This window comes from Eschscholzia californica, unplaced genomic scaffold (genome assembly GCF_041429995.1).
Source record: "Eschscholzia californica isolate CP2 unplaced genomic scaffold, dmEscCali1.0.p SCAF_4, whole genome shotgun sequence".
NCBI classification, from domain to species: Eukaryota; Viridiplantae; Streptophyta; class Magnoliopsida; order Ranunculales; family Papaveraceae; genus Eschscholzia; species Eschscholzia californica.
This window is the reverse complement of record NW_028238461.1, coordinates 38224707-38243875: the sequence shown is the minus strand read 5'-3', so window position 1 is coordinate 38243875 and position 19169 is coordinate 38224707. Positions and strand designations below refer to the sequence as shown.

The window sequence follows — 19169 nt, the reverse complement described above, 5'->3', positions numbered from 1 at the left end:
AAGCGGGAGATTGCTGGAAAAATCCAATATTTGTGGGCTCCCATATGTAAAGTTGTGTGTATAGCTATGTTAAGGTATGATCAAGTGACATGGTGATCTAATACTGTTAACTACTGACCTAAGGTATCAAAATGTCACGAAGAAAATTTGTAGAGAATATTGAGTGATTTCTAATTTGATGAGAGGTCAAATTAGAAATAAAGGAAATAGTTCAACTATTTATAGGGGGTCATGATCCCCATTTGGGTTGCTTCTCAATCTCTCTAATTTTTTGTTTGAGTATGACAACCCTTCATCACAAGAGAGATTATATGGAGAATAAGAATCAAATGGAAGATCATCAACCCAATCAAGTCCATAACTTGAGGGTGTGGACCATGGTACGCTCCCGCTTCTATTTTCTATCATCTATTTGAATCTAATGGAGTTATGTATATATGTTTATGTTTTTTATTTTGTTTGATCATAATCGTCTTAGAAACATGATTAGATTATGATTCTAAGGATGAATTTACCAACATAGAAGAGAGAAATCAGAAGAAAAAGAGATAAGGATGGGAGAGGAAGAAAATATTTTGTAGAGAAAAATTTGTACATCCACTAATGGAGGTCCATCGAAGAAAGACAATGAAGAAAATAGAATATGACGATAAAAAGAAAGAAGCTTGAAAGAGAAAATAATAAATAAGCGTAATCTTATGAATATAAAAAAATAATACCAGTCAATAGATAGTTAATGGATTAGAAGAGGACCATCTGGGGTTGTGAAGAACTATTTGCCGATCAACTTGGGACTTAAATTGTATAGTGTATGAAGATAAAATTGGTAAAATCAGATTAAGAAAAGCTTGATTGAGATGTACATGTATTGCTAGTGTTTACATGTGATGTTGCATAGATGCAACCCGTTCGAGTAGTCTTGTGTTGTTAGGTATGCCTAATAGCTTAAGTTTTTGGTTTATTGTTTAGATGTTTGTACTATTAGGTATGCATAATAGCTCTTTGTTGGCTTTTCTTTAGATTCATTGCAGTTTCCTTTTTGAGGGACTGCTTCTATTTGAGTTTTTGATTCAATAAAAGGGCCAGGGTCCCTTTAATCCCTGCTGACTTCTACCAAAAAAAAGAGGACCATTTGTGTATTTTCCTAAACATAAAGGCTACATAAGAAATTAGGATAAACTAAGGGACTATATGACAAAAATAGTGACTAGTAAATAATGACAAAATGGTTGATATGTGACCAATGAAAAATAATATAAAAGATGGACAAATGAATATTTCTCTCTTGTTGTGGCAGCAATCCCACATTAGTGGGAGATGGAGTGTGGTGCTCCTCTTAAGAGGTTAAGCACTCTAGTGAGGTATTTTAAAACCGTGAAGTCCAGGTGTGCCAAAGCGGACAATATCACTAGCAGCCTAGAAGGCTGGTCCGCATCATATAACACGTTATCAGCACTATTCGCTCTACTATGATGTGGGCTTGGGAGGATCTGTTGTGGCAACAATCCCACATTGGTGGGAGACGGAGTGTGGTGCTCCTCTTTAGAAGTTAAGCACCCTTCCCTAGTGAGGCCTTTTAAAACTGTGAGGCCCAGATGTGCCAAAGCGGACAGTATCACTAGCAGCCCAGAAGGCTGGTCCGCACCATCCTATAACAACTCTCACATTGTCTGGCATCATCCTATTTAAGAAGTTTTAATGGCGTAATTCCTAAATAATTCAAGTTATTTCTATCTTGGCCCCCTAAAATGACCAATTCACTAAAATGACCCCCAACTTTTTGTATAGTTATGAATCAGATTTCCATTACCTTCTCCATTTGGTTTTAATTACTCCATATTTTCTATTTCCAAGTTACCCTTTACTTAGGTGACCCAAATAGTTAAGGTTTCATGTTGTCAGCTGTCATTTTATCTCCCTCATCGTTATTGATAATTTGTAATTCGAAAGTTCTGTTGTAAATAGTATTTCATTTTGGAAATGTTGGGAACTACAACTCAATGCATAAAATCTGAGATTAAGCTTTCTCTTTTGGTTGTTGTTCAGGTTCAATAAGGTTTAAGGGCTCCTCTCTACCATTTACAGGTTTTCTTCGTCCTTTCCTTAACATATAAAGTGGTTTTGAAGTAGCTTTAGTCATGATACCAATCTACTTTAAGGGTTGTTTGTTTTATGACTGAAAATGCTTCGTTCGGGGATCTTTCTTCTGAAACTACTCCACCTGTTCTTCTTGGTCCCCAAGTATGATAAAAGATCTTCGAGCCAAAGATAAACTCAGATTCGTTGATGGGTCAAATTAAGACTATCGGACGAAAACGAAGATTTGGTCACAATTTCATGTTAAATTGTAGACGAATGTTACTGGTTCGAGTATATGGAATTGAGGACGACACATGCATTTCAAGTAAGATTAAAAAATCCTTCAACAAAAAAAAAGTAAGATTAAAAAATGAAAATGCTAGGAATAGATCAGTTTTAAAATTTCACAAAACGTTGATTGGTCACATAAATCCAAAACATATTCCAACTACTTGGTTGATATATATACAATGAATTGACATATAAAGAGGGTATATACATCCCAATTGCACATAAAACCCACTAAACCCTTATCCGGAAAACTCAAAATGAAAAAAATCTGAAGAACGAAAAAATGTACGATCTTAAAAGTTATTGTGAATTTAATTGTTACTGATTGATTTTAACAATCTTAATGTCGTAACGCTCTTTGAGAGTCCCACAACTATTTTACCATATCTCATACATTAAAATGTCCAGTTTCCAATGGTGATATTATGCTTCCAATTGCAAGTAAAATAGGATGCATTAGTCTGGCATTATTCACGAGTTTTTTTTTCTTTCCTCACACTTCGAAATATTCTTTCCTCCCTAAGAAGCAAATCAATCCTTTGCTTAGAGTTAGACTCATTCAAATGCATCTCTTTAAACCAATACCTCTAATAATTCTTCTCCCAGACGTGCATTATCTTCCTCTCTCTATATAAATAGACCTTTCACAAATTCGTTTTCTTTCATCCTGCTTTTCTTTTGGTTTCTTCTTTTATTTTGAAACCTTATTCATCTTCTTGTGTTTTTAGCTCAATTTTTAATGGCAGTTCCTACAGTTGATGAAGAGTACCTGAAGCAAATCAGGAAGGCACGAAGTGATCTGCTTGACATAATTAAGGCGAATAACTGCGCTCCCATTTTACTACGTTTGGCGTAATTCCTCTCTTTCTTTTTGTTTACTTTCTTTCGCGAATGTAGTTCAGTTCTTAGGTGTGAGAATAGGCTCACCTAATTTGATTTTGATGACCTAAGCTTAACATGGTATTAGAGTTAGGCCCACAAATAATTTGTTTAAAATTTTGGTGTAGTCCACGTGAGCCGAATAAACACACGTGTTCAGCTCAGAAAAGATCACGTGACTGACGTTTGAGAATAGTCTCGCATGAAAAAAATGATCTTGTGACCACAAATATAATTTCTAGATCACCTCTACTAATTATTGATTGATTTTGAATTGTATGACCAGAAATTTAACACGAAGTGTATAAACATTTGATTATCATTTTATGTTTCTCATTTATAGTTTTCATGACGCGGGTACTTATGATCCAAAAACAAATTCTGGTGGGCCTAATGGATCAATCAGAAACGAAAAAGAGCTAAATCATACAGCAAATAAAGGCTTAGAAATCGCTGTCGATTTTTGTGGTATGACTTGTATTTCGTAAGTTTTCAATATCATGTTGCATCAAAAACTTGCATTTTTGAGGATCATTCGTTTTTCTTCATGGTATCAGAACAAGTAAAGAAAAACAACCCAAATATCACCTATGCTGATCTTTACCAGGTTTACTCCACAATCAACTGCTTAAGCAAGTTTTTTCTCTAGTTCTTTAAGTTTTCTATATGTCAAACTCATGGTTTTGTTTAATACTGTAAATTCGTTAACGTTTTCAGCTAGCTGGGGTTGTTGCAGTAGAAGCAACTGGTGGTCCATGCATCGAGTTTGTTCCTGGTAGAAAGGTATACTAAACACTAAAGATTATCGAAACATTTTCTTGCTCATTAGAAACTGAATCATCTTACTTTGTAAACCAGGATTCGTTAGAATCTCCCGAAGAAGGACGACTCCCAAGTTCTAAACTAGGTAACTTCATCTATAACAAGCTGCATAACTCAATCAATTTACGAGTATTTCCCTATTCTTGGACAGTTTCGTAAGCGATATAATTTTTCACCTCTTGTTGTTGGATTGTAGGTGCACAACACTTGAGGGACATATTTTACAGAATGGGTTTTACCGATAGGGATATTGTGGCATTATCTGGGGCACACACATTGGTAAACCATACTTAAGTGTTTAAAGCTGATATTCTACCCAAGAAAACATGCCGAAATGGGGCTTGATTCTAGCGTGGACTAACGGATTTTCCCGAAGCCATCAACATAGGGAAATTGGGTAACATCCGGCGGAAAAAGTTGGTAAAATCCGGACGTCTACGTCTGATTCAAGCTGAATTTCAGCACGTTTTTTCGGACGGAGTAACTTCTTTCAATCTCTCTCTATATACATATGTGTGAATACTTAAAAAATCATTTGACTTTGGTGGTTTAAGGGAAGTGCACATAAAGACAGGTCAGACTATGCTGGTTCATGGACTAGGGATCCTTATAAGTTTGACAACTCTTACTTTGGGTAAGACCCAAATTATTACCATGATTTATTTCATCTGATGTAGTTATGTTCAGTTACTACAGAGACAAGGATACCTGATTATATAACTTATTACCATTTTATTGATGAATTTGGATTAGTGAGCTCCTAAAAGAGGAAACAAAAGACTTATTGAGACTTCCAACAGACAAGGCTCTATTGGATGACCCTTCCTTCAAGGGTTTTGTTGAACTTTATGCAAAGGTGATGCTTCTCATTCCTTCTGTTTTTTTTTTTTAATAATAAATATACCTTCCTCTTTAATAGTTAAGATTACACCTTTCAAATTTATCACCAGAGTTGAGATTACGCATTTGATAGAACTACCCGTGTCCGAGGGAACGGGTTATACCCTCGTGTGTGTGTGTATATATATATATATATATCGGATGATGGCAGGAGTAAAAGAGTCAGTAATAGCATTAAAAGCCACTGAAATTTCGAAATGGTTGTTCAGTCCACTTAGGAGTTAAATTACGAAAAGAGCAATAAAAAATATGAAACCATACGAACCTCCACAACCTCTGCTTCTTCAAATCGTTGAAACAACTGGAACTCTCCATCACAACCATGCTTCATTATCAACTCTCCATCACAACCATGCTTCATCAAACCATACGAACCTCCACAATCTCTGATTCTTCAAAGAGACTTAGCATTAGTTTTTACCTGCATATTTAATGGGAAGTGAAATTGAGCCTAGAATCATGAACATGGTATAACAATTGACTAATTTTACTCGTATCAAGACTAGTAAGGATTAAAAAAAAGTGGAAATTAAGAATTAGAGAGATTATTAAACACTTTCTAATCAATCGAAAGAGCATTCAATCATTGATGTATCAAAGATATGCACAACGACATGAATCACTCTTATTTGGTACTTCTTTCCTCTAAACATTAACAACTATGTAGCTAAATGAAACCTATAATCAACTTAAACAAGTTAATATTGAACCCTAAAAGATTGAGGCAAGAAGAAGAAACAAGCAACAAAAATGACCCAAGAAAACCCACAGAAAAAAAGTTGATTATGGCAAAGACGGAGTGTTCGCATCGTGTGTGAGGTCCGAACGAGAGTGATTCCTGGACCATGCTATAGCAGCTGCCTGTCCCAGCTGAGAGTGATCTTCGCACTCAGAGATTTGGCCCAAGTGTCCCTGTGTTCTGTCTGACTTGCTCGCTTCCTCGTTCAGGCCTTGTTTCCTATACAGACAAGGTGCTCGGCGAAAAGCTTGAGCCGAAACTTCCAGCTGCTCTGTCCTACTTCTTAAGTTTTCTTAGTTCTCCCAAGACTCCTTTAACCTTTTCTTAAGTTTTCTTTGACTTCCTAGTTCTCCTAAGACTCATTTGATTCTCATGAACTCTCTTGACTCTCACAATATCCCTTTCTTAGCTAGATTTTTCGTCTACCTATATATGCCACCTCTCCATGAAATAAACACAAGTTGCGAGAGCTACGGCATAAAAAGAACTAACTCATCCAAGTTAAGTGACCTAAATGTGATGTTTACATCACATATGTGACCAACACCCAACTGGGTGGACAAGTTCTTTTTACGTAACTAATTGCCATTTGGTCAAATTGTTTTGGACGTAATAGCCATCACAACATATTATTTTGCACGTGGTGCCAATGTTGGTACTGCGATGGCTCTTTTAACCACTCGGCCAAATTATTTTGGAACAAAAAGCCACATTCTATATATATTTACTGTGTTTGATGCGATTGAAATCCTAACAAAAGAAATGCGGTTAAAAATGGCAGGATGAAGCAGCTTTCTTCAGGGACTACAGAAAAGCACACAAGAAGTTATCTGAATTAGGATTCATCCACCAAACTGCACAAAATAATACTTTATTGACACAAAGCATTGTGATAGTTGCAGTTGCAACTGTTCTAGTTGTCTTTAGTTATTTCTTTGAAGTCCAAAGAAGAGTTAGGTAATATGAGTACTATACTCAGGGGACGACTTATATGCTCTCAAATTTATATGTATAATATATATTATGTTGTAAAAAAAAGTGTAATTAAAACTCAACCATAAGTTTCAAAATTGTTTGCTTTGTTGATCAATAAAGAAAATGTTTGACTTAATTACAAGTGCAAAATATGTGGAGCCTAAACTATTTAAACCTCAGTGCCTCTTATTTTCTTTCTTATAAAATTTATACCTAATTGCGTTATAAACTACTAATTACGGAATTAGGATGACCGATACTTGTCTTTGCGTTAGGTGGTCAATATAGGGACAGACATATATTATATGTGGACAAAAATTTTCGGACTCGGTACAACTCTGTTATGTTTGGCTTAGTTGACCAATACTTTATACCTAATGGCATTACAAACTAGTTATGGATTCGAGGTGACCAAGAAATGTCTGTCGTCTTATGTTTGGCTTAGTTGACCAATACTTTGTACCTAATGGCATTACAAACTAGTTATGGGTTCGAGACAAGGCGTCATACCCATTAAAGTTTGCTGACATTCCCAAAAAAAGAATTGGTTTGGTCTAACTCAACTATATTTGACTTCTATTTAATAGGGGGTTCGGTCTTGAGACGCGCCTGATGAAATCCGTTTGCGCGCATCTTAAACTACATGAACGTTCTAACGTGCATGGCAGAATCCGAGACATGCTGGGGCTTTTGCCTGAGACATGCTGGGGCTTTTGCCTGAGACATGCTGGGGCTTTTGCCCGAGTCACGCTGCTTGCCCGAGAGCGTCCTGGCCAGCAGCTTCTCACAAATATCTTTTTTATTTGTTGTTTCGCTTATTGTTTAGACCTATTCAAAACGTTGAATTTCTAAATTTGAAATTCTAAATTTTTGTTTTTGAAACCTTTTCAAAACTGAAAGTTTCAAAAACATATTCATAAAACCTATTTCAAATTTAAATTTTGAAAACAACTTATATAATTTTAAATCTAATTCAAAACTAATCAATTGATATCTGAAACTATTTTCAGATTTATCAATCTAAACAAACAAGTCAAAATTTAATCCAAAAATTAGCTCGTGCAAGAGGCTCTAACGCCACTGTTGGGTAATTGAGTTTCCTAATGTTATAAGTGGAATCTTAAACGTTTATACGTCTAACACTAGGTTTTTCAGGATCTCATGCATAAACTAAAGATGAACTAGGTCGGGTTAGTAATATACCTGCATCGCTTTCCCATAGACTGAATTAATCGCGTTTGCCGAAGAACGAGAGCTCCAAATTGGAGCTCCACTGCTCGAGACACCCGAACAATCGACTTAATTTCTCGCCTTTCAAGTCATGTTAAGACCTTATTCAGATGTTAAGACAAAGAATTGATTCTTCTTTAGACTAAATAAGTAGCTGGGAGTTTTTTCTCTATTTCTGTCTTCAGCTTGATTTGGCAGAGATAGAAATTTTCTTGAGAAAATTCATCACTCAATTAGGTCAGTGATTTGGGGAAATAAGAAAAACTTCCGGAGCAATAAGTTTTGGGTGGAAACAAATTCTTTTTGTTTCTTCCAAACATCACCCTTTCAATTTTATAGTCTTTCTTCTTCTCCTCACCTCAACTAGAACTCTCACGACTTTCACCGAATTCTGGCGACTTCCACCATTATTGCCGGCGATCACCATCACCAGATTCCTCTCTTCTTTCTTCTCTCTCTTTTCTTCTCTCTCTTTTCTTCTTTCTTCTTTCTTTTCTCTCTCCTCTCTCCTTGTATCCTCTCTCCTTCTCTCATTATCTAACGAAATTTCCAGCGAAGGGTTCCGATGAAGGGAAAACCCCTTCACCGGAACTGTAACAAAGAGAAATAGAAGAAAAAGGGGAGATGGAAAGAAGAGAGATAGAGAGAGAGAGAGGCAGATTGAAGAGAGACAGAGAGGGGAGAGAGACAGAGAAAGGAGAGAGAAACATGTCGCCGCCCATTTCCGGTCGGCAGCTTCATGCCAGCGACTTGAGGGGAGTGTTTGGTTTTGAGTTTTTTTTATTTTACACCGTCTTCCTCGAAAACTTTTCTGTTTTCCCCAAAACGGTGGCCCTCAATTATGTTTTAATGGGGTCTTGATATAGACACTCCTAAAGTCAGAATCCTGAATCAAGATTCAATAAGGACCACAGAAAAGAAGAGACTCAGAATCCAATTCTGAGTAGAATTCACAGATGGGACCAAGTGCCATTTGGGACTCTCTGTTCTGGTCGGCCATGCTTTGGCCTAGGCCTTTATAAGGTCGACCTTAGCAAGGCCCAGGCCAACTTTTTGCTATCTTTGTTCGGACTTTTCCCAGACTCTTTTGGGTACTTTTAAGCGCATTTAATTAAGGCCCTTTCATGTGATTCCCTCTAGTCATATTTTTCGATTGAGTTGACTCTCATTGATTTAACTTGTTGTAGGACCCGATCGAAGTTAGTCGCGAATCATCCATTCGTCAATCATAATTGGTTTATAACTAAACATTACGATCCCTAAAACAACCGACTTGATGATTTATCCTATCTGACAAATTGAGCGCATGGTCATCTTGGTTGAAGAGCATTTCCTTCAATGTACTCAAATAAATATTATCCTCTAACAGCGCTAACACATGACTCTCATCAAGCAAGTATCCTCATAGCGCATGGTCATCTTGGTCGAAGGGCATTTCCTTGCGAGACTTAACTGACTTTAGCATCGGAGTCTCTATTTTGCAGACCCCTCATCCAGATCATTATTTATTAAAAAAAACATTCAAGAGAGATGCAATCAATTTTCTAGAAAATGCCTAGAAAATCACTTTCCACGACATCAATGGGGACAATAAATCTTTTGGACATAGTACAGAACCACGGGGACGAAGGCTCCAAGAGCAATTGATGGAGTCCTTTTCAGTACTTTTTTTTTTGTTGTCGTAACCTCTTTACTAACCGTTTGAGTAGTTTTATCATTCTACATTTCAATAGTATAAAATGAGTAGTAAGTTTTTTTACCGTGGTGATTCTTTTAATCTCGTATTGTGAATGAATTGTTTCATCAAAACTAATAAGTCGTCAATATCGAGTTATTAGAGGGCCTACCACCACGTAAAAAAAAAAGGCCTACCACAAATATAGTTGAGCAGTAAATTGGTAAGACATTTTGCTTATTTGTATGATTATTTGACGACCTGCTTCAACATTACACCTAGGGAGTAAGGGTTGTACAATCATATCGTTCGATAACTGACATTTAAGACCTAACCATAGACCAATATAAAGGGTTAGGTTGCTGTATAATTCAATCGGAACCAATCTGTTTATGGTTTGGTTCAGTTACCGAACCAATATACCAACTCCAAGAGCCTTACAACCGGTGGGTATTTCTTATGTAACAACTCTATTGTACCCAAATCATATTCAGATACAAACACTGGTTAGAAATAACATGATCACTCTGTCATCTTTTTTTGTACTCAGTTACAAAGCCTCTAGATTAAATATTCTTTCCCATGCCAAGCATAGGATTAAGGCACAATATATGTTACCCTAACTATTTAAATGGTTACTTCATGTCTCAAACAATAGCTATAGATATCAATGACCAGTAAACAAATTGAATCAAACAGAAACAAGCCTTTATGTGTACAAATATAAAAATGTAGCACGCCCAAGTACTAAATTTAGTATGTACACTACTCTGATCAATAACAGGCCTATAAAAGAGGTCGAAGAATATTTTTATAAAAACTACAATTTCTAAAAGACTAATTCAGCACATGAGCCTATAAACACAAATATGCTGAATGCCCTCGACAATTACCAATTCACCAAAATACTGATGCTAAAATACAAAATACAACAAAAACTCCTGCGCCAATACATTCTATGAACACTGAATCTGTATAAAATACACATTCACCACATCAAAACACTCCAATAAGAAAAACACGAAATAGCACACCAAAATACAATGTACACGGAATAATACTATTCAAATACCTACAAATGTAATTCACACAAAAGAGCATTATTCTTGTTCAAGAAATGAAATTGAATCAAACTAAAGGCTACAAAAATTAAAAGGTAAACCATTAACTAGACATGCCAATGCAGCAAACATTAGCCCAAAAATACAACTACCCTTCAAATACACTAACATACATACAAAGGGGGCACACGAAAGATTAATTTTGTGAACTCATGGAATAACATAAATACAAAAAAAAAACATAAGAATTACACAACACGACAACGAAAATATATTGAATAGCTAATTCTAAAATGTACATAAAAATACTGTTGAAACATAATAATTGTACCTAGAAGGCTAGAACGCTTAATCGATAGATAATACTATACACCGCAATAATAAATATGTATATAACGCCACCAACGACTGATTGTAAAATACATAACACACCAAATAACTCGATACACAATACACTGCTCTACAATCAAGACAGTAAACACTCTCACAGGATGAAACAGTCCAAAATACTATTACCATACACAAAGATATCAAAAAATACATTTCATATAGAGAACAGTTCAGAATACAAATAGTACATACTACTATTAAAACAATCCCAAAATATATATACATGCTTGTATAAAGAAAAGTCAAAGATGATACATATTACTCAGTACCATCACCACAAGTTCCCGAGTTGGATTCACTACAATACACCACACAGGTAATCATACTAAATTTGCACGTATATATTAAGTATATGTACTAAAATTTTATTTGCGGAATACCAAAGTAACAAATTATGTGTATTACTCGACGTGCTTGAAAACATCATCCAATAGTAATGACCACCAAAATGAAAACACAATTGTACAAAAATACTAATTTTCTATGGTATTCAAGTAATCATATAAGAATCACAAAAAAATACCAAATGAAAACACACTGGTACAAAAGTACCGAAATATAATAATAATTAATACTAAGTATACACACATGAAGACTAATAACTAAATATATGTAGTGAAAGTTCAGAAATTAGCTTTCCGCTATTCTAATGGAACTTTCGACTAAAGGTAAACCTAAGAACAAATTACCTTCCTGAAGTATATAAATTCAGAACTCAGAAGATGTACCCTATGTTCCGAAACTGGAACTTACAACATCAGAATTCACTACAGCAAAATTAGTCATGACATAAACCTAAAAACATCTGAAATAAAACAAGTCATTTTACTTGTTTAGCAAAACAACAAAAGCTAAGAATGAGAGTATTTTCCAGAACGATGCGTATTTAGGAGCCCTGGGAAAGCTAGTTTTCAGATTATACCTCAATATATTCCTTAAATAGAAAGTAATTTGCAAGTTACCTTTCAAGTAAATCACAAGTGAAGTTACTACTTCAGTAAAACTAGAAAACTGGGTTTAAGTTTGCATCACGGAAATAAAAATATTTCATGTTAAAAGTGTAACAATATCGTAAAGTAGTAAAAGTGAATGAAAAATGTACCTCAATATATATCTCTCTAACCGTTAAAGAAGTTCCTGCGTGTCTAAGTATCCATTGGTGATGGGTGTATGCGTTTAATGGTAGCTCATAACAAGAGGATACATTGAGCTCACGTTGTGAATTTGAAACTCAGTTACAACAACCTTGTTATTATTGAATTTGCGGATGCATAATGAGCTAGGAAACCCTTTCTCCTATAACAAAAAAGTTAGGTGAATAGAGAACTAATATTCTAAGACAATAGTGAGTTAAGCAAGGAAAGGGAATAATGTTACAGTTTTACTATGAGCATGTTGTAAGTATCTTTTATAATCCCAATTTAGAGAAATAAAAGTTGTTCAGTCAATTGTTTTATCAGAACCAATAACTCGTCGATATAGCTCAATTATTATAAGGCCTACTTCAAATATAGTTTTGCAGTCAATTGGTGAAGGATTTTGCTTATTTGTATGATTATTGGACGGCCTTGAGACCATTAATGACATCTTGGTAGAATATAAGAGAGTCTATTTAACTAAATATTCTCGATTCATTATCTGGATTTTTTTCATTGTTAGCACTAGAAACAAATGGACCAAATTAAAAGCAGTCACGAATGTAAGTTACCCTAACATGTCTTGATTTAAGTAGTTCTGACACAAACACTGGTTAGAAATAAGACTCATGAACCTAAGGAGCAACTCCAAGAGCCTTTCAGCCGCTAGGTATTTCCTAATCAACAACTCTATTGTGCCCATATCATAGTGTCATACTCAGACACAACCACTGGTTAGAAATAAGACGGTTCGCACTTAATCTGTTCATTACTCAATTAGAAAGACTCTAGATTAATATTCTTTCCCACGCCAGGCATAAGATTCTGGCACAATTTATATAACCCTAACTATTTGAGTTGTCATGTGCTTTCTCAAAACAACAACTATAGATATCAATGATCCATTAACAAAATTGAACGAAACAATCGGAAAAATACACTAAACAAATAATTTCTACAAACAAGTATGACGTGTACAAATATAAAAATGTAGCACACCCAAATAATAACTTAATTTAGTATTGATATTACTTGAACAATCACATGCCTGCAGCCTGTTAAAGACATCGAAGATTCTTTTTACAAAATCTACTAATTCTAAAAGACTAATTCGGTACATGCACCTATAAAAACAAATATGCACACTGCACTCGATATTGACCAAGGAATGAAATTTCGCGAAACGTTTCCTAAATTTAGATTAGGTGCACGAACTCACAGTTACAACTATTTCCTGCATAGTTTCCACCAACATGAGGAAAATGACGACCGAAATTGTTGGAAATTTCGAAACTTCCACAACATGATGGAAATTTCGATTGACATCATAGAAATCTAGCAAAACATATGGAGAAACTAGTACTAGAAACATATCTCTTCCTTCATCTTTTTTTATCTTCATTTCCTATAGATATCTTTTGATTTTTATGTTATGTTTTTAATGTTATTTGAATCTATTTCAATGATTTAGGTTGTAACGTAACTGCCTATATTGATTTTATCTTAGTAACGCTCCTAATATACCTGTGTAATTGACGATACCTTTTCAAACTAACATAGTTTGTTAACTATTAACTATTATAAGTAAGAATGGTATCTTTTAGATGCTATAGCCAAAAAGTTATTCAATTTACCTCCGGACGTAACTGTGTAATTGTTAATGTTCCCTCAAACTAATAGATTATGGTAATTGGTTAGAAACATCATTTTTATCTTCACTATGGTTTAATAATCTTTTTATACATAATTGCATCATATTTCTATCATTTTTATAGATTTGTAAGATTTCCACACTAACCGAATCGTTTCCACGAAATGTTTCCACTTTTGGACTGACCGAAAGTTCCACCGAAACCGAAATTTTATTCCTTGATAATGACAACATAATTCACAAAATGCTGATTCTACATTACATATTCACCAAAATACTAATGCTTTTTGCTTGAGTAAAACTATTAATGCTATAATAGACAACACAACAAAAACATCCGTACCAATACATTTTACAAACACAAAGAAGCATACGAACATAAAATGAAGCATACGAACATAAAATGAAGCATACTTAGTATTGTATATACACCACTCAAACAGTGACACATACAACTTATGAAAATACTAAATTTGTATAAACTACTTAACCAATAAGAAAAATACATAAAAGTACACCAAAATACAAATTTATTACATACTAATTGTACTATGTAATAATACTATTCTAATACAAACAAATTTAATTCATACAAAAAGACCATTTGTCTTGTTCAGTAAATTGAATTGAATCTACGATAAAGGGCTACAAAATTAAAAGGCAAAACATTACCTAGACATGCCAATTCAGCAAGTACTAGCCCAAAAACACAACCACCCAAGATATACACCAACATATATTTAAAGGAAGCACACCAAAGATTATTTTTGTAAACTCATGCAATAACACATATTCGAAACGAAAAAGACATAGAAAGAATATTAATCCCGTACATGCTTTTACAAAGGTAATCGACTAACAAAGAAACATTGGATAGCTATAAATACTACTACAAAATCCAATAATAAAAATATAATTTACGCCCACAAGAAACTAATTGTAAAATAAGTAACACACCAAATAACTCGATACGTATACTTAACTCAACAAACAAAACACCACTTACACGATAAAACAGTCAAAAATGCTAATACCATACACAAACAATCCAAATTATAAATTTCATATACAAAGCAATTCAAAATACAAATAGTACATACTACTATCAGCACAATAATATATGTAAGTACGCGTATAAAGAAAAGTCTGAAATACTAACTCTGATCCACATTACTCGATACAATCACCAAAAGTTACAATTTGAATTTGGACATGCTACACAGGTAATCATACTAAATTTGCACGTGAATACCAAGTAGATATACTAAAACTTTATTTACAGAATACCAAACCAACAATTACGTGTACTACTCGGCGTGCTCAAAAACATCATCCAACTGTAACGAGCATCAGAAATACTAATCTTGTATAGTATTCAAGTAATTATATAAGAACCACATAAAAATACCAAATAAAAACATAATGGTACAAAAATACCAATATAAAAATACATAGCACATTAAGACTAATAACTAAATACAGGTAGCGAAAGTTTAGAAATTAGCTTTAGATAAGATGCACCCAAAAAAAATTTAGCATCAGAAGATTTGATTATCTATACCTGCTTGAAGTTTAGAAAAGTCAGAAGATGTACCCAATGGTCCGAAACGACCAACATAAAACCAAGGAATGAAATTTGTTATTGGTTTTATCTTTTCACACTCTTTACTCAAAGAGATGGTTCTCATTTGTGTTTTGTTTTCCTTTGATTGGTAGAATCAATTCTCTCTATCAGAATAAATCTGTGGTTAGATGTTTGAAGAAATGTCTCTTAGGTTAGAGGAACTTAATAATTTTCAATTTCTACAAATAAGGTATTCACCAATATGTCTAAGAATTTCATTTCTCTTTTATTTACTTTTTTAGAATTTTGTTATGCTAATTTCAAACAACTTCTGATTAATTTTCTTTAGCTTCAGTTATCAATTTTGATGTATCATTTTTCTTATTCTTTTGCTTTATCAAGGTAACTTTTGTCTCACAATCTATTTTCTGTTTCTTTTTTTATTCTCTTTTTTTTGTTAACTTCTGATATTCTTAATGGTTTATGCATCTTACTTTTATTACCAGTGTGTGAAAAATAGAAAATGTTCTTCATAATTGGGTTTGTTGATCAGTAACTATCCCTTTTAGGTTTGTGTTTTGGTTATTGTTGTTTGTATGAAGAACCCTAATGGTTACATGTTTGAACTTATTTGAAGGGGCCCAACCCATGAACGACTTTGTCAAGTCATGCTTCGTGTAGTCGTGTAGGCGACCAATGGTGAACTGTATATGTATGCTTGACTGGTGTTCTTTCATCACAAAGTTTTGTTATAATCTGTCCAAGGTGAATTTTTTGTTGGTTTAGACTTAATTGTTTAGTCTTGATTTTTTTTCTTTTACTTATCTCTATTTGTTTCAATTTGTCACGGTTGTAGTTTCCCTTTGTAGTAAGCACACGCTATTCCCAAGACTCCACCTACGCGGATTGGAGGAAGACCACTTCTGGTCCTTTCTAACCTCATTGAAATCAGCACAATCTTCAACCAAAGGAGCATTTTCAGAACCAAAAGGAGACACGTGTCAAAATAGATCTTCCATCTTTCACTTGCAGATAAGTCTTTTTGTCACTCCTTTATTGTCGTGTGTGTTTAGGGTTTCTCTCGCGCTCTTTCTAATTTTGATTTTTCTCTTGCGTTTTTCTTTTCTCTAGTTTTCTTTCTCGTTTTTGATGATGCATAAAATGTCCAGACGTTGACTAACGTCTGAAGAGTCAGAGATCAGACCAGAAGTCTCTCGGAACAGCTCGGCTTAAGGCAGCAAGACAGCTAAAACCCCTGATGGTCCACCACACATTCCCCTAACTGGGAGGTCGGCCAGAAGAAACCAGCTCTGCACAAAACGCCTTCGGTATGGACAGATTAGCCCTGGGATCTCTAAAGGAATAAGGGGGGTCTCCACAGGTTCGACCCATATCTTACGCCCAGAACTGGGGAGATATCAGCGCTACGCGACTTAATGACTTAATCCCGGACTTTCCAGAAAGATCTCAGTCGACTACACATCTAGAAGTGTTTAAGCCCGATTAGACTCCACGTATCTAAAGGAGGAAACTTCTCCTTTAGAGTCTACCACTCCGGCAAGATATCAACGAAGTATCCTTGAACTTAGGAACTTTCACTTATCAAAGATCCGGGATAGACTCGAAGAGAAACCCTAGATACGCAAAAGAGGTAACTTCCATTACGGTTTGACGGCCACCGCCTCACCACCGCCACTAATCACAGTCGGCCTAACTTCGCCTATAACAACCCCCCCCCACATCGTCCTTCACAGAGGACGGGGTTTGGAGAACAAATACACTCTCTCCCCCAAAAATACGATCTCTTCATACCAGAAGGATCACCCCCAAAAACAGAGTTCTCACAACTCGCCCCCAAAAGGATCAATCAACATTCATTCTTTTACTGGAAAGAGCACCCTGACTGTCTTGAGCGTCGGAGGGGTTTCCGAACCCTTTGCAGGTTTTCCCCCGTGGGGACAGACGAACAGGAACAAGGAGCAAGGAGCCAGGAGCTGGGACAGAGAAGCTGGGACAGAGAAGCAGGACAGAGAAACCGGTTTTCGAACCCTTTGCAGGTTTCCCCCCCGGGTTTACAAGGAGGAGCAAGAGCAGGCGAAAGGAATCGTGATCGACTTAACGGAATATTCAATCATAACGGATGATGTCATGCAACAAGTCCCTATTTCATGACTGATCGACGAAAAGCCATTTTTCGACATCAGCAGGGACATAAGGACTTAAATATTAACACTAATTATTCTAAGGGTCGTTAATAAATAAAATAGTTAAGAATAGAAAACCTAACTGACATTCATCTTCGTCATCATCATCATCATCTTCTTCTTTCTTTTTTTTTTCTTCTTCTTCTTCTTATTAATCTTATTCTTATTCATTTACGGCTACTACAAGTAAATTACAATTTCTACAACTTCACTATTTTATTTATCGAACCCTAGATGGATGAGGAAGATAAATCCCCTCAATCTCAATCCAAGAAGTTTTTTCAGGCGTTTCTATAGTAGGAATTAATGATATTGATGAGATAAAATCATAACTTTTACCATTTTATTTTGTATTTTCATTTTGGTAGTTTGGAAGAATCGAAAACGATTTCATGAGCAAAATTCGAGGTGAAAGAGGCAACTACCAGGATTTCGTGGAAACCCCACGAAAATTTTATACCTTTTTTGGGGTTTTACCACGGAAAATTTTGGATATTTTCTTATACTTTGCCACGAAATCTGGCAGCCGAGGCCAAATTGCCAAATTTCGTGTCAATTGCTCTTCTAACTTGCCACGGAATCTGGCGATTTTGCCTCGACTGCCAGATGTCGTGCTAAGTACTCTTGTGACTTCTGTTTTTTGATTTTTGTCTTTTTAGCCTTCAGAGTTCAACATATTTCGACGAAAGTCAAGTTGAATTTGGATCCTATTTCGACAAGAACTTTTTGCAACAATTTCCTTGGATATTCTTGGTGCCATGAACAACAATGTCCTCCCAACTTTCTCTCTCTACAAATTTGTGTGTGATGTGAAGAAGTAGAATAAACCTTAGGGTTTATGGAAGAAAAAATTGAGGGCTTAAAATAAAACTTCTACTTCTTATAGGAGATGAAAGAAAAATCATAGAGTCATGTCCCCTTAAAACGATTGTGCATAAAAAATTTCTACATTTTCTAGTTGTCCACGTAAAGTAATTGTCCATATAAGAAAAATGGTTGTCCATGTATTGGCCAACAAAAAAAAAGAACAGCACTGCAACACTTCCATTCCCGCCACCCCTTTCAATCTCTTGTATCTCTCTTTCTCTCCCCTCATCTTTGCTCTCTCAGTATCTTGATGAAAAGATAATTCTATTTTTAATGCACATTCAATGACTAAACCTCTATTTGTTGATGGATTACCCTCGTCAAAAAATCTATAATTGTTCAGTATAATTGATCCATTGATTACGAAATTTAATTAACGATATAATAGAAATTGTGCAGAAAGCAACAAAACTTTTCATTTCTCAATATGAACAAAACATAAAGTTAGAAATCTATCAAGAATTGAATTCATAATTTTGATCAAACCAAACATTAAACTAAAGAAATCTAATTAGTATCAATCACATTCCAAAAATATGATCTTCCTAATCATATCTCAATCTTATGCTCCAATTATGGCCTTATCTTAAGGTCATTGAGACATTGAGTTACTAGCTGATTTGGGTTAGTAGATAGACCATCATATGCTTACCATTTGCAACCGTTACTATTTCTGATATGAAAACCTAAAAACAAAATTGGGATA

At 35.0% G+C, this 19169-nt stretch overlaps 1 protein-coding gene across 1 annotated transcript; it reads left to right on the top strand.

Annotated features, from left to right (window-relative positions):
• The first annotated feature begins 2959 nt into the window (after window positions 1-2959).
• LOC147544517 (L-ascorbate peroxidase 3-like) lies at window positions 2960-6821 on the top strand. Its single transcript, XM_086637636.1, has 9 exons — window positions 2960-3222; window positions 3593-3717; window positions 3807-3856; window positions 3967-4032; window positions 4108-4156; window positions 4268-4350; window positions 4626-4705; window positions 4825-4927; window positions 6492-6821. The coding sequence occupies exons 1-9, from the start codon at window positions 3110-3112 to the stop codon at window positions 6669-6671; spliced, it is 849 nt and encodes a 282-aa protein (XP_086493762.1). The 5' UTR covers window positions 2960-3109; the 3' UTR covers window positions 6672-6821.
• The last annotated feature ends 12348 nt before the right edge of the window (window positions 6822-19169 follow it).